The following is a 14,407-nucleotide window of genomic DNA, read 5'->3' as shown; positions in this document are numbered from 1 at the left end:
GGAGTCATCAGAAGAGATGTGAGCTAACCGGGATGGAGACCTGGAACGACCGGGAGCAGATGAGTGAGAAGTACAAGGCTGAGCTGGAGGGGGTTGTTGAAGAACAGATTGGTGAAGTCCCGCAGCCAAAATGGAGGACAGAGCAGTAGACAACGCCGCTTGCAAATCCACCTGGGGAGCCAACAGCTGACCATCCTGGCCCCGAAGTCCAGCCGCGGTCGGAGTAAACGTTGCTTCTGCTCGACGGGAAGACGGAGCATGGGGCTCTGCAAGGCCCACGGTTGAAACGTCAGGTAAGGAGACAGAGGCCCTCTTAGCATGGGCCAGACCAGTCGCAGCCTGAGAAGTGGAGGTGTCACGTTCCTCACCGAGATCCGGAACGGCCTCAGATGCCAATGAAGAGCCATGTTGTAGGGATAGGTGTTGGTTGGTAGCAAAGACAGAGGCCGAAGAGGCCAGTCTGGCCCTATCGTACTGCCTCTCGAGCGCTCTGTGTCAGCGCTGGGCGTCTTTCTCCGCTGCTGCTGAAGGTCTGTGCTGGCGAGAATCAGTAAGAGCGACAGTAGACCTGCCCCTCGATTTTGATTTATGTTTAGACGGTGCCCTTGGCGGACTAGGCTCCCGTTCTGAGTCGGAAGACAGGTAAGAGTCAGCCATCTCAAGAGTGTGAGTCAAGGTATCTATATATACAGATGCCTCCCTTCTCTCTCTCTCTCTTTTTTTTTTTTTTTTTAAATTATTGTCTTTATGATTTTTTTTTTTTTTTTTTTTGACTATTGAAACAATAACTGTAAAAAACCAGGAACTATATACAATAACACCAGTGGCCTTGTATGATGGGGCAGCAAAGGCTCAGTAGAAAGGTCCAGAAAGGCCCCAAGAAAGAAGGCCAATAAGGCGGCCTAGGGCAAACAAGGCAAGCCTCAGGTCCCAGCCCACAGGGACAGCGATGAGGCAGAGATGGCCAAACTAAGGTCCCGCACACAACGTGGGCGAGAGGGAAGGCAAAGATCTGCCGCCAAGGGAGGGGAGCGACCTGCCTAGAGCTTGACACAAAATGGCCGCCGGAATGATAAGGGTCCCAAAATGGTGCCCGCGGTGCTCGGGACCGCGTGGGCTTATAGCGGTTAGCTCAGGGCGTGCTCTGAAGGCAAGCAGAGCGCCTCGGACACAAGCCCGCAGTTCCAAACCTCAAAAGGCGCCGCCCGAAGGTCGGACGCCTCGCACTCTCACCGCCCGCCGAAGGGCTCGCCCGGCGCTCCAGAGACTGACGATTGAAGGATCTCGTCGGCGCAGCACACTCAGCAGGAGATTAGATCCGGCTGCGCTAACCGTCGCTCTAGCCAGCCAGCGCCAAAGGAAAACGTCAGAGCTTGCAGGGCAAACCATACAAGGCTCCGGAGCCGCCTGTAAGAGAGCCGATACGAGCCGATCACAGGAAAGGGTGTGGGGGTGATCGCGGCGATCCGCAACCCCTGCGCTCACACCAGCGGCTTTAAATAGAGGCAGGGACCCGCCCCGAAGGGTCGGAAACCCCAGGCTGCGGTCTGACGGCCGTCAGAAGCCCCGGGGAGAAACGGACTGGCGCCCCAGACTCGATTGTCACTCCCTGCAGCCTCCTATTAATACCGGCTCTCACCGAGAGAAAAAACTAAACAAAAATAAATAAAGGCCTAAACGCTAGAAAGCTAAAATCCTACAAGTATAGCGAGGAGAGAAAAAACACACCAGTCTTCAGTGACTGAGTGAAAAGACTGGTGCATTATGGGAGAAGTGGGCGTGGCCACAGGGCGAGGAGAGATGTATCTAAATTTCACCCAGTCAAAAGGAACTGATGATGAAGAAACCCAGCTATGGACTGCAGGAGCAGTACTCTGGAAAAAAGGCCTACCAGGCCCACCGTGCCATCGCGTGGCAAAAGTGGGGGTAGTGCAGGGGTCACATTGAATTATGGGTATGGGCACACGCATGCATGACCCCCTCCCCCGCATGATCCCCACTTTTGGCATGCGACAGCAAAAAAGTTAGCCATCACTGCCCTACACCATTTCTGACAAATGGCAGTCTAGTCTCTTCTTGAAAGCTGTTAGATCGGCGCAGGGAAAAGAAGACGCGACTCAGCAGAGGTCCGTTCAGCACTTTAATCAGCTCATACGGAACTGCCGGCTGAGCTGCCGAGCCCTCCTTATATACAGCTCCGGCAAGCTAGCTGGCCAATGACATTTATTTAAACTTCCCGCCGGTGGATAGCCAACCACCGGCGGATGCCCATATAAGGACACAACAAAAGCCTCCAGTGATGAAGCTCCCACAACTTCTGTAGGCAACTTCTGTTCCACTGGTTGATTGTTCTCACTGTCAGAAAATTTCTCCTTATTTCTAGGTTGAATCTCTTCTTGATCGGTTTCCATCCATCATTCCTTGTCTGGCCTTCGGGTGCCTTGGAAAATAGCTTGACCCCCTTCCTCTCTGTGGCAGCCCCTCAAATATTGGAACACTGCTATCATGTATCCCCTGGTCCTTCTTTTCACTAGACTAGACGTACCCAGTTCCTGTAACTGTTCGTCATATAAATAATCTTGGTTGCTCTTCTCTGCACTTTTTCTAGAATCTCAACATCTCTTTTATAGTGTGGTGACCAAAACTGGATGCAGGATTCTAGGTGTGGTCTTACTAAGGCTTCATAGAATGGTAATAGTACCTCACTTGATCTTGACTGTATCCTAATGCAGTTTAGGATTGCACTCAATCATTCATTCAACAAAGCTCATCTGCAATCTTGAAGCTGTTGGTGAAACTAGGAAGAGCAGACTCCACCATCTTTGACCCCATGTTGTCTGAAGACAACAGGTCCACCCACATGAGTCAAAGGGCCCTGCTTGGTGCCAAAAAGTGTTCTTTTGGGAAAGACAGGCGTGGACTGTTGTCCCGACATGCACCCAAAAGCAACCCACCATTTCCACACCGATTTTGTATTTGTTTCTGGATGTGTTCGCCCACAAACATCTTCAGAAGTCCATATTACATGTTACCCACTACAGAATGTTGTTCATAACTTTGAAGGAGCATGGTCTGGGAAGCAATTTTAGAGTCAGGAATATACAATTTGACACACAAGACTGGAGCTGTGGTGTATAGGGAATCTACTGTCATGCAGTCATGCTTTTCTAAGGAGCAATCTTTGGAGTGAAGGGATGGGGGAAAAAAGTATTGTTGCTTATGGAAGCTTGGTATTTCTTGTCCTGAAAAACTAACCCTTATGGAGTTGACCTCATCTTCGAAATTTAATCCAGAATTTAGAGTTAAGAAGACAGCAAGGAAGACTTCAGAACCAGAGCATTTTATATTACATGCAGAAAGTGGCTGCACATTCAGGATAAAAAGATAAAGGTTCCCTTCACAAATATGTGCTAGTCGTTCCTGACTCTAGGGGGCAGTGCTCATCTCCGTTTCAAAGCCAAAGAGCCAGCTCTGTCTGAAGACGTCTCCATGGTCATGTGGCTGGCATGACTAAATGCCAAAGGTGCATGGAACGCTGTAATCTTCCCACCAAAGGTGATCCTGAGGACACAGATAAACCTCCAAGTGCTTCAACGTCCCTCTAAAAGGATGCAAATGACCAGCTGTCTGCAAGGAATATAAATCCTTCCATTCCCCACTTGCCTGTCAGAGCTGAAGAAGCTCCTTGGATGAGAAGCGAAACGTCTTCAAAAGAAAAAAAAACAAAAGAAGTCCTGAAAAAGCACCTGATCTGGATGACTGAGAATCTCTACAGGATTTCTCGGGGTGGTTTCCTCATTTGCAAAGCTGTCAGAGACCCATCCCTCCCTTCCTTCCCTGATTGAAGAACTACGGAGAGGACCAGATGGGAGAAAGTGCCCTCCCAGCAAGAAATCCTTCTCCTGCAGCCGGTTAATGCAGTTCATCATTCTGCTCCAGGAAAACAAATATAAGTGAGAAAAATTGTGGTTGACAAGAATAGAAACCTTGGCCTGAGCCTCTGCCCCACCCGAGCTTGGCAAAGATCTTGAGCTGCCTGAACAGCTGCCAGCCCCTGAGGCTTCCACCTGCTTATGGTACATGTTAGGACATCTCAGGATCATCATCTTAAGCACAATCATCTCTTGCAAGGGCCATTCCTTTCCCTAATGTGCCCAGAAGGAGTCTCCGCGGTAAGTAGGAGGCCTCTTCCTAAAAAAGCAATTCTACTTCCACTGGATTACCATAAAAAACCAGCGTTTTGGGAAGAATGTAAAGCTACAAACTCTTTCCACATCTGGGGGGGGGTAAAGGCAGTTTCGAGGTAGAGAGGTGATTTGGTGGTGGAAGGTTTCTTTTAATGCAGAAAAAGCAACAATTCTCTTCTCTTCTCTTCTCTTCTCTTCTCTTCTCTTCTCTTCTCTTCTCTTCTATTCTATTCTATTCTATTCTATTCTATTCTAGCGTGGCTTGATGGGGGCGGTAATGTGACTGGTTGGGCGTGGCCAACTTTTTTTTTTTTTACTTTTAAAACCATTTTTCTACAACCTCTTCGGCCGAAGAGGTTGTAAAAAAAATGCTTTTAAAAGCCTCTGACGATCCCAGCTGAGCCGCGTGATCATCAGAGGCTTTTTTTTTTTTTTACTTTTAAAAGCATTTTTTCGGCCGAAGAGGTTGTAGAAAAAATGCTTTTAAAAATTAAAAAAAAGCATCTGATGATTGCGTGGCTCAGCTGGGCATGGGGGGGCAGGGATTTTTGCTACCGGTTCTCCAAACCACCCACCACCATCGCTACCGGATCAGGTGATCCGGTCCGAACTGGGAACATTTCACCCTTGAGCTGGATGACCGTAGGCCAGTCACTCTCTCTCAGCCCCAGGAAGGAGAAGAAGAAGGCGAGAGCAAACCACTTCTGAAATCTGGCCAATAAAATTTTAAGGATTAGACCAGTGGTGGGTTTTTTTTACTACCGGCTTTTTACTACCGGTTCTGTGGGTGTGGCTTGGTGGGCATGGCAGGGGAAAGGTACTGTAAAATCTCCATTCCCACCCCATCCAGGGGAAGGTTACTGCAAAATCCCCACTTCCTCCCGATCAGCTGGGACTCGTGAGGCAGAAAATAGATGGCGGCGGGGCCAGTCAGAATTTTTACTACTGGTTCTCCGAACTACTCAAAATTCCTCTACCGGTTCTTCAGAACTGGTCAGAACCTGCTGAAACCCACCTCTGGATTAGACTGACTCAAAAGGTACACATACACACATACTGAACTACCATAAGCTTCAGCAAAGACACACCAGCTTTGCTCCAGTAGTAAATAAACCACAATAGAGCCAGAGAACAATTTTCAGACCACTAATGTCTTGTGATTACACGAATCCAGAACTATTTTGAAACTCTCTGATCTGAGGACTCCCCGTTTTGAACACAACTTTGGGCAATCTTAGATAATTCAGATGAGCCCTACTTCTGTAGTATTTGAAAATAATCCTGCCACAGAGCAAAGTAATCCACAAAAGACAGACAAGGCAATTCAAACTCTTTTAACGGCCCCATAATCCCTTGCGGGGTGGAGTCTGGGCAACTGAATGGAGTGGCTAGATTTACTGGCCGGATGCTCTTCCTGTCGCCAGTGCAGAGTTTTATTTATTAAGGGGATTCAAACTATGACATGGTAAAAAGAAAGCAAGGAATTGAAAGTCGGGAATAGGAAGGAAAGAGGGATCTTGAACGAACGGACAAAGGAAAATATAAATGAAGGATTGATCCTGGCGAGAGTTTGCAACATGAACTTACTTACAGCTATGTCAACCTGCCAACCTGAAAGCACTGCTACCTTGCAAGGGAAACCCTGTCTTGCTATCTAAAACTTACAATCGTTCGCACAGCAGTCATTCAATGTGACAATGTGCACAGAAAGAAGTGACTTACGACCGGGCACTCACAACCATCACAGCATCCCCATGATCACGTGATCAAAATTTCACAACCAGCATGTATTTACTATGCGTCTCTGGATCCTGCGACTGCCACCGTGATCTTCCCAGTCAGCTTCTGGTAAGCAGAGCCATTGGGAGGAATCCAGATTCACTTAATTACTCTGGGATTTACTTAAACCAGAGATTTCCAACAGGGGTGGGCTCTAAATTTTTTTACTACCGGTTCTGTGGGCGTGGCTTATTTTGTGGGCGTGGTTTGATGGTCATGTGACAATTCTTTAGGATTTAGCAGAGGTACTGGTCTACCAGGCTTTTAACTGCTTGCAGAGCTGTGCCAGTCTACCCATTTGTTTTGGGAGGCACCGGTCTACCCATTTGTTTTTGGAGGCACCAGTCTACTCATTTGTTTTTAGAGGCACCGGTCTACCCATTTGTTTAGAGCACACTGGTCTACCACCACATTGCCTTTTAACACTGATCAGCTGTAGGGCGGCCCTTTGAAGCCCGGCAGCAAGAGTTTAAACAGTTTTTTTTCCTTCTAGCTGATCAGATGGGACTCAGGATGCAGCAAATAGATTGGGGGTGGGGCCAAATAAAAGGTAAGAATAACGTGGGGGAAGGGCTGGAGGGCCCAGCTCCCAAACAAACAGAACTGGTTCGGTGACGTCATATCGTCACCGCTACCAGCTCGGCCGAATCGGAACGAACCGGGAGGAACCCACCACTGGTCTCCAACCATGGCAACTTTAAGACTTGTGGATTTCAACTCCCAGAATTCCTCAGCCAGCGAAGGAACAACTTAAATGACTGCAGTGATTCACTTAACAAAACAGGATGTAAAATCAGGCCACTTAACAACTGCTTTGTTTAGACACAGAAACTGTGGTCGTAAGTTGAAGACTAGTTGCATTTCCTTAGCATTAACAGCAGAAGTGGGGTAGTTATCCAAAGGGGTCAGAAGGCCCTGGCATCAGTCAGCAGGTTCTTCTCACTATCGAATCTGCAGAGAAGTGAGAGGTGGGCAGAAGATAGGAATGAACAGAAATGCCAATTTTCCAGAGGGAGAAGCAGGCAGATTTACTGCAAAAATCTTCAAATCTGCCTCTTGCTTGGTGGATATAAATCACTGACTTTCCTCCTTTTATGTAGGATCTGATTGTGCAACAGAGACACCCTCAGGGTAGGGTCAAAAAGTTAAACGCATTGCACATCAAACACAGACAAAGTTTTGGTGGCATCCTTAAGAGTACACCAAATGTTTGTGACCATACGTTCAAGTACCCATGGACTCAAGCTTCTCCGTGGGCATCATCAACGTGGCCGTATAGGTATTGGGAATGGGAGAATAGGAAGCTATGTTACAGATATTATGATGTCAGCATACAAACGACACAACCTACGCAATAGGCCTCATTTGCACAATGACTTCGTGGGTACTCCATCAGAGGCAGTATTCAGCCGGTTCGGGCCGGTTCAGGCGAGCGTGCGCGCATGGGGTGAACCGGTGGTAACAAAATGTGAATCCCACTGCTGCACTCCATCACTGGAGGTTTTTAAGAAGAGAATGTACAGTCACTTGTCTGAGATTGTATCTCAAGTAGGTTCTCCTACTTGAGCTGGGGGCTGGACTAGAAGACCTCCAAGGTTCTGTTCTGTTCTGTTCTGTTCTGTTCTGTTCTGTTCTGTTCTTATCAGACTTAGGTGTCAAGTCTGAATCCTCCTGTATTTGTTAACCCTAAGGAAGATTTAGTGATAAACGCTTTCATTCTCTACACAGGCAAAGCAGCGGAAATCTTTGCCCATTTGCACCATGGAGGTGATGTGATTCTCTTCGTTGAGTGAAAAGACAACTTGAACCATCATTTGGGTTGTCCCAGGGCAGATGGCCGCTCTTGACCCAATGCTGGTCTCCCAATGCTGACTAAAGTGATTTCAGGCTGGGCCTGGGAGGTTGGTCAGCCTCAGACAGCGAGCCTATATGGTGACTTCTGGATTATCCAGATGGCTTTATAAAGGGAATGTAGAATGGGAATTTTAAATTCGGCCAAAAATTGAATTATTTTAATATGGTTTTAAATTGTTTTGTATATTGTTTTATTATGGTTGTTCAGCGCCCTGAGTCCTTCGGGAAAAGGGCAGTATAAAAATATAATTAATTAATTAATTAATTAAATAAATAAATAAATAAATTTATCCAGCCTTGGTCAGGGGAGAGGTCAGGCTGTAACGGAGAGACAACTTTCCTAACGATGCTTCTTAGCCTCCAACATCCTTCCCAATCCTTCAAAAAAAGTAGATTGAGGTTATGTTGGGTCTTTGCATTGGTCCATGACCATAACAGAAATTGATTTGATCTGTCCGTTCTTTCTTCAGCTGGCTGACTTATTTTAAACCAGAGGAATGCTGGATTTACGATTCTCTTACATCGGTAGTCCCACCTGTAAAACAGGGATAGGGCTTCAATTATGCTGCTCTGTCTCCATTTTAACTTTTCCCTCAGGTGCCTTTGCAGTGTGTGGCCATGAAAGAGTCATTCGGGGGGCCACGATTCTCCAAGAAAAAGTTCCCACTTGAGCCAGGGGTCCTTTTCTCCCTCCCCCCCCCTTTCCACCTGCTAAGCGAGCTCGAACCGTAATCCTCTAACTAGGGATGCCCTATTTCTTCTGCCTCGGTAGCCTCCAGACACCCCAGCCCCAGCCATCATGTGCTCAGTGGGGGGCCGCCTTTGAAGATTATCTACCACTCCAGCTGGGCCATAATCCACCTAGATTTCCCAAGAGGGCAGGACACCCACTGCCCAAGGCCGCACACCGTTTTTTTTGCCACAGCCTCTCAGCTTGTGTTAAATGGACTGCATTTAACTTGGTGGTCCTTATTGTGAGATATTCTCACTGTCACTCTGCATTATTTCCCTTACACGATAGATAGATAGATGATAGATAGATAGATAGATAGATAGATAGATAGATAGATAGATGAGAGAGAGAGAGAGAGAGAGAGAGAGAGAGAGAGAGAGAGAGAGAGAGAGAGAGAGAGAGAGGTGGGATTCAAGTAATTTAACAACCAGTTCTCTGACCTAATGATTTCTTCCAACAATCAGTTTGCCAAACAGCTCAGAAAGTTAACAACCTGAAGTGGTGCGAACTGGCTGAATCCCCCCACTGGATAGATAGATAAATAGAGAGAGAGAGAGAGAGAGAGAGAGAGAGGGAGAGAGAGAAATAGATATATAGATATAGATGTAGATATAGATATAGATATAGATATAGATATAGATATAGATATAGATATAGATATAGATATAGATATAGATATAGATATAGATATATAGATATATAGATATAGATACTTGATCTTCTTGGAGCCTATTTGCACCCCCTGATACAATAGCCCCATTTTGATTTCAAATGAAGCTTGGAAAAAAAAACCAATATTTGAGGTAGCAATATCTGATCAACTGGACTAAAAACCAAGTCTTTCTCCTTTTCTTTGGGGAAATAAAACACCAAGAAGCTGATTGAACAAGAAATAGCTTCTGGTCTGTTTTTTAGTTTATGTAACTTGACACAGTCCAGACAGCCTGAATAACTGGTAAATCAATCAACAACTGACACAAAAAATATATTTGAAGAGATTTTTTTTCCCCTTCCTAAAAAGTAGATTTGTCAATCGTTTGCCTTGCCTTGTTTCCCTTATTTCTGTCTTCTTTTTCTCAGTCCAGTTTGGACTTCTAAGCAAAGGAAGATGTCTCTGTGAGGTTTACTTTCTTTTGTACCAACAATGTTGTGTTCTACAATTTAGGAAAGCTCTAAAATAACAAATGACATTCAGGGGTGGGCTGCTGGGGGTTCGCAGCGGTTCAGGACACCCTCTAGCTAAGATTCTGTGCAGTTCGGAGAACCCCCAAATCCCACTCTTGGCTGGCCCCACTCACCCCTCCCCTCCCCTCCCAGGAGTCCCCACATGGCCTGTTTTGGATACAGCTAAGTGCAGGGTGGCATGTAGCCTATGGGAGGGCGAAAAACGGGCCTACCGGAAGTTTGGGAAGGCTGAAAACAGCCTCCGAAAACCAACGGTTTCCAGCCTCCAGAGCCTGAGGAGGCCATTTTCGCCCACCCGGAGGCTCAAGGAAAGCCCTCGGAGCCTGGGGAGGGCAAAAATGCCCCCCCGCCATGGTGCAGGAGGCCGGCTAGGCCACGCCCACTATGGCCACGCCCACTCAGCAACCAGGCAGAGAACCCCTTGCTAAAATTTTTGAAGCCCACCCCTGATGACATTCACCGGCAGCCAGCTTCTGCTGTTCAGTAGCCTGTTTTGTAGCTTCTTTTTCTGCTTGCAGTCTTGAGGTCACCCCATAAAACTACCACTCTCTGACATAATCTGGTGGATATCTTACGAAACCGGTTGACATGGGATGTATTGATTTACCCTGAAATAATCAGGAGGGATACAAGATGGGCAAGGCAAGGCCCTCTCTGGAAGCATCACCTTGAGGGACGGCAGTGGAAGATCGAAACATTTGACATTTTACCCATGGTGGGGAAAGAAGAAAGGGCCTCTGCTTTAGGCAGAAACGACTCGTTCAGAAGAAGAGGGAACTTAAGGAATGCAGTCTGGCTAGAGAAACCAAAATACTGGAGAACTGACCTGAGTTTTTGCTATGTAAAACTGAAATCTCTGAAAAGGCCCTTCTCTTTTTGGCCAGCAAGATGCAGTCTCTTGAATTATAAATTCTAAAACTTAAGCCATGAGATATTATTGGGATGATGTTTGGCTGCCAAGAACCCTACCTTTTCTAGGCCGCGCTAATAAAAATAAATAAGGAACATTTCCCTTGACGTGATTCCATTCAGAGGTATTTGCAAGAGGGCTGAAAAAACTCAGGGTGATGGCTGCAATTGCATGATCTGGGTAAGTGAAGCTTCCCCCCTCAAAACATTGTGTGTAAAATCACAGCTGGTGTAGCACTGCAGAATTATCCAGATGCCATCAACTCGGGACTTGAATTTCTGTTGTTAAGCAAGACAGTTTTTAAGCGGGTTGTACCCAGTTTTATGACCTGTTTTGCCAGGGTTGTTAAATGAATCACTGTAGGAATGAAGTGAATCATACAGTCATGAAGTAAATGCAGCTTTCCCCGTTGACTTTGCTTGTCGGAAGCCAACTGGGAAGCTTTCAAATGGTGATCACATGACCCCAGGATTTTTTGGTCAAAACTTTTCATCACGTGACCGTGGGGATCCTGCAACCATTTTAAGTCTGAGTACTAGCTGTAAGTCGCTTTTCTCAGTGTCATTGTAACTTCGAACAGTTGCTAAATAAATGGTTGTAAATCAAGGACTACCTGTACAATGGAATCCCGTCGGGATCTGCAACATAGAGAGAGACAAGAGGCACTATCCATGCAAGGAATTATAAAGAGACAGTAGGCACTACCCTGTTTTCCCAAAAATAAGACCTCCCCGGATAATAAGCCCAATCGGGTTTTTGAGCACATGCGCTAAAATAAGCCCTCCCCGAAAATAAGCCCTCCCCGAAAATATTTAAATGCATGCGCAGCTGGTCCCCGCCATTTCCTCTGGTTAGGGTTAGGGAGACAGAACTGGAAATCAGGTAAGATGGCAAGAGGAGTCCCGTCTTGCTCCACGCGCCTCAAAATAATAAGACCTCCCCGAAAATAAGGCCTAGCGCTTATTTTGGGGTTCAAAATAATATAAGACAAGGTCTTATTTTTGGGGAAACACAGTATCCTTGCGAGGAATTTGGGATTCTCAGGGACGTCACATTTTTAGTAACAAGTTGATGCAGACATTAGAAATGACTGGGGTACAGGCAGACGGCAGATATCTCTCAGGTAACTGTCCCTTTGTAAACTTTAGCTTCTGAACCAAGGATGTGAAAATCTTCTTCTCATGTGTAGGGATGTTATAGGCCCGTGATGGCGAACCTATGGCACGCGTGTCACAGGTGGCATGCAGAGGCCTCTCTGTGGGCACGCCAGCTGTCGCCCAAACCCAGCTCCACTGCACATGCGCCCATGCCTCTCGCCGGCCAGCTGGTCTTCGGATTTCTACTGCACATGTGCGGGGGGGGGCGCATGTGCAGGGGGCGTTCGCATTGCATTTTGGGTGTGTGTGCGTGTGCAAACTCCCCCACCCCATTTTGGGCCTGGAAGGCCTCCTGCACCGACCTGGAAGCCAAAATGGGGTGTGGGGGGGGGGGGCCTCATGCGGTGCCCTCATGCCCCGTTTTGGGCCTGGAAAGTCAAAACGGGGTGCAAGGGTGCCACGCAAGGCCCCCCTGTGCCCTGTTTTGGGCCTGGAAAGCCTCCTGCACCAACCTGGAAGCCAAAACGGGGTGCGAGGGTGCCGCGTGAGGCCCCCCTGTGCCCTGTTTTGGGCCTGGAAAGCCTCCTGCACCAACTTGGAAGCCAAAACGGGGTGTGTGGATGCCGCGCGAGGCCCCCCTGTGCCCTATTTTGGGCCTGGAAAGCCTTCTGCACCAACCTGAAAGCCAAAAATGGGCAGGGGGGGGCAGGGCACATGCGCGAGGGGCATGCACGGGGGCATGCATGGGGAGGTGTATGCACGGGGGGTACTCACATTATATTTGGGGGGTTCGTGCGTAATTGCGCGCCACACGCGCTTTGGGCACTGGGCACCAAAAAGGTTAGCCATCACTGTTATAGGCAGAACAGACAAATTGACCATTTGGGAATTCTGCAAGCTTCTTCTCTTTATTTCCGATGCAACCGCAGAAACACAAATGTAGCACCTCTGCATTGAACAAGATCTTATAGCCTTGAACCTCCCTTCGAGTGGATCAAATGTCCTTCCAAATTATTCACTCGGGGCTAATGCTTGAGTGAGTTACACATGCAGTAAGATCAGGAGGTCAGAGGTTTTGCCCCTTAACCAGGCCTATTCCCCCTTGTGACAAATTTATTCAATTGTCAGAGAAAGCTTTGTGATGAACTGGCCACCCAATCAGAGGGTCAACCGCAAAACTCCACTTATTTTGGAAATTTGACCATGAGACTAAAGCCCACCTGGGTGTTGGGGGGCAGGAGAAAAGATTAGGGTGGAATTTGCTTGCTGAAAAATCTCCGTCCTAAATTTCTCTTTTGGTGTATAGCTTTCTGTGAATGTAATGCTAAAGCAACTTGGCTATCTGTCTTTGAAGGGTTGAAAACAGACTGAAATATTTAAGGCGAATACTGCTAGGGTGAGATTAGGATGGACTTGCTGCAGATTGAAATCAAGGCATGGTGGCTCAGCAGACTAAAAGCATTGTGATTAACACCAGCTGTCTGCAATTACTGTAAGTTCGAATCTCGCCAGGCTCAAGGTTGACTCAGCCTTCCATCCTTTCTAAGGTAGGTAAAATGAGGACCCAGTTTGTTTATACAAAGATGACTTTGTATAAATATACAAAAGTATGAAGGCTACTGCTTAACGTGTTGTAAGCCGCCCTGAGTCTCCGGAGAAGGGCGGCATATAAATCAAATTAAAAAAAAAAAAAGGCATAAATTGAGCAGCCGGCATCAGTAAATTAAGCACCATTTTTTTTTTCAAAAGATATACCCCAAGGACCACTGAAATTGTTTTATGGCTTGAAAGGAACGAGTGGAAGAACGAAGGTCTGTCAAATGACCTCAGGGTGAAAATTATAAGAGAGCAGGGGTGAAATTCAGCCGGTTCTGACAGGTTCTGGAGAACCGGTAGCGGAAATTTTGAGTAGTTCAGAGAACCAGCAAATACCACCTCTGGCTGGCCCCCGAGTGGGGTGGGAATGGAGATTTTGCAGTATCCTTCCCCTGCCACGCCCACCAAGCCACACCATGCTCACCAAGCCACGCCCACAGAACCGGTAGTAATTGGATTCCACCACACCACTGTAAGAGAGCCATGTTACTAGGGGTGGGTTCTACTTATCTTTATTACCGGTTCGCATCGTGCCCGCATATGCGCAGATCACTTCTGATGACGTCTGGATCAGTGGGCGGAGCCTCCTGCTGGTTTTACTACCAGTTCTTGCGAACCGGTCTGAACCAGGGGCAACCCACCACTGCATGTTACTCACCACAGTTCAGAAGCAGATTCATAGCACCGTTTCAGATGAACACATTTTATTACAAGACAAAACGTTTATCTTTAATCTGATACTACCAGATTCCTTTGGGTCCTAGGAGTAGTAATAGAGCAGAGAACAGGCCTTGCCTAACGAAACAAGCTTCTGGTTTGATACACTATACTTAATTCAGAGTGAGCCAGAAGACAGGAGCCAAATTTGGCAGCAAGCAAAGCAGAATAGTTGAACAGAGAGTTTTCCAGAAGGAAATAGAAAAGGGAGGAGGACAGACTCTTTGGATGATGTATGCATTTACAGATAGTTATTGAGAGTTCTGTGGACTGCAAGAAGGACCAGTCGTGGAACAAAGAATGGCTGACTATTCCCTTGAAGTGAGGGGAGTAAAAAAAAATATATCAT

The 14,407-nt window shown here is 47.0% G+C and overlaps 1 protein-coding gene across 3 annotated transcripts in view; it reads right to left on the bottom strand.

Moving 5' to 3' along the window:
* WNT7B (Wnt family member 7B) overlaps nt 1–14,407 on the bottom strand; it is a 157,521-nt gene that overhangs the window by 64,853 nt on the left and 78,261 nt on the right. The window contains exon 2 of one of the 3 annotated variants that reach the window (XM_070948059.1): nt 5,791–5,798. The exons of the other annotated variants lie outside the window; for them this stretch is intronic. Coding sequence (XP_070804160.1) covers nt 5,791–5,798 — 8 coding nt within the window. The remainder of the gene's footprint in view (nt 1–5,790; nt 5,799–14,407) is intronic. 3 annotated transcript variants of the gene reach the window in all.

The sequence above is a fragment of the Pituophis catenifer genome, unplaced genomic scaffold (genome assembly GCF_029215685.1).
Source record: "Pituophis catenifer annectens isolate HBS135680 unplaced genomic scaffold, rPitCat1.0.hap2 SCAF_7, whole genome shotgun sequence".
Lineage (NCBI taxonomy): Eukaryota > Metazoa > Chordata > Lepidosauria > Squamata > Colubridae > Pituophis > Pituophis catenifer.
The sequence above is the reverse complement of the archived record's forward strand: the minus strand, read 5'-3'. Positions and strand labels throughout refer to the sequence as shown.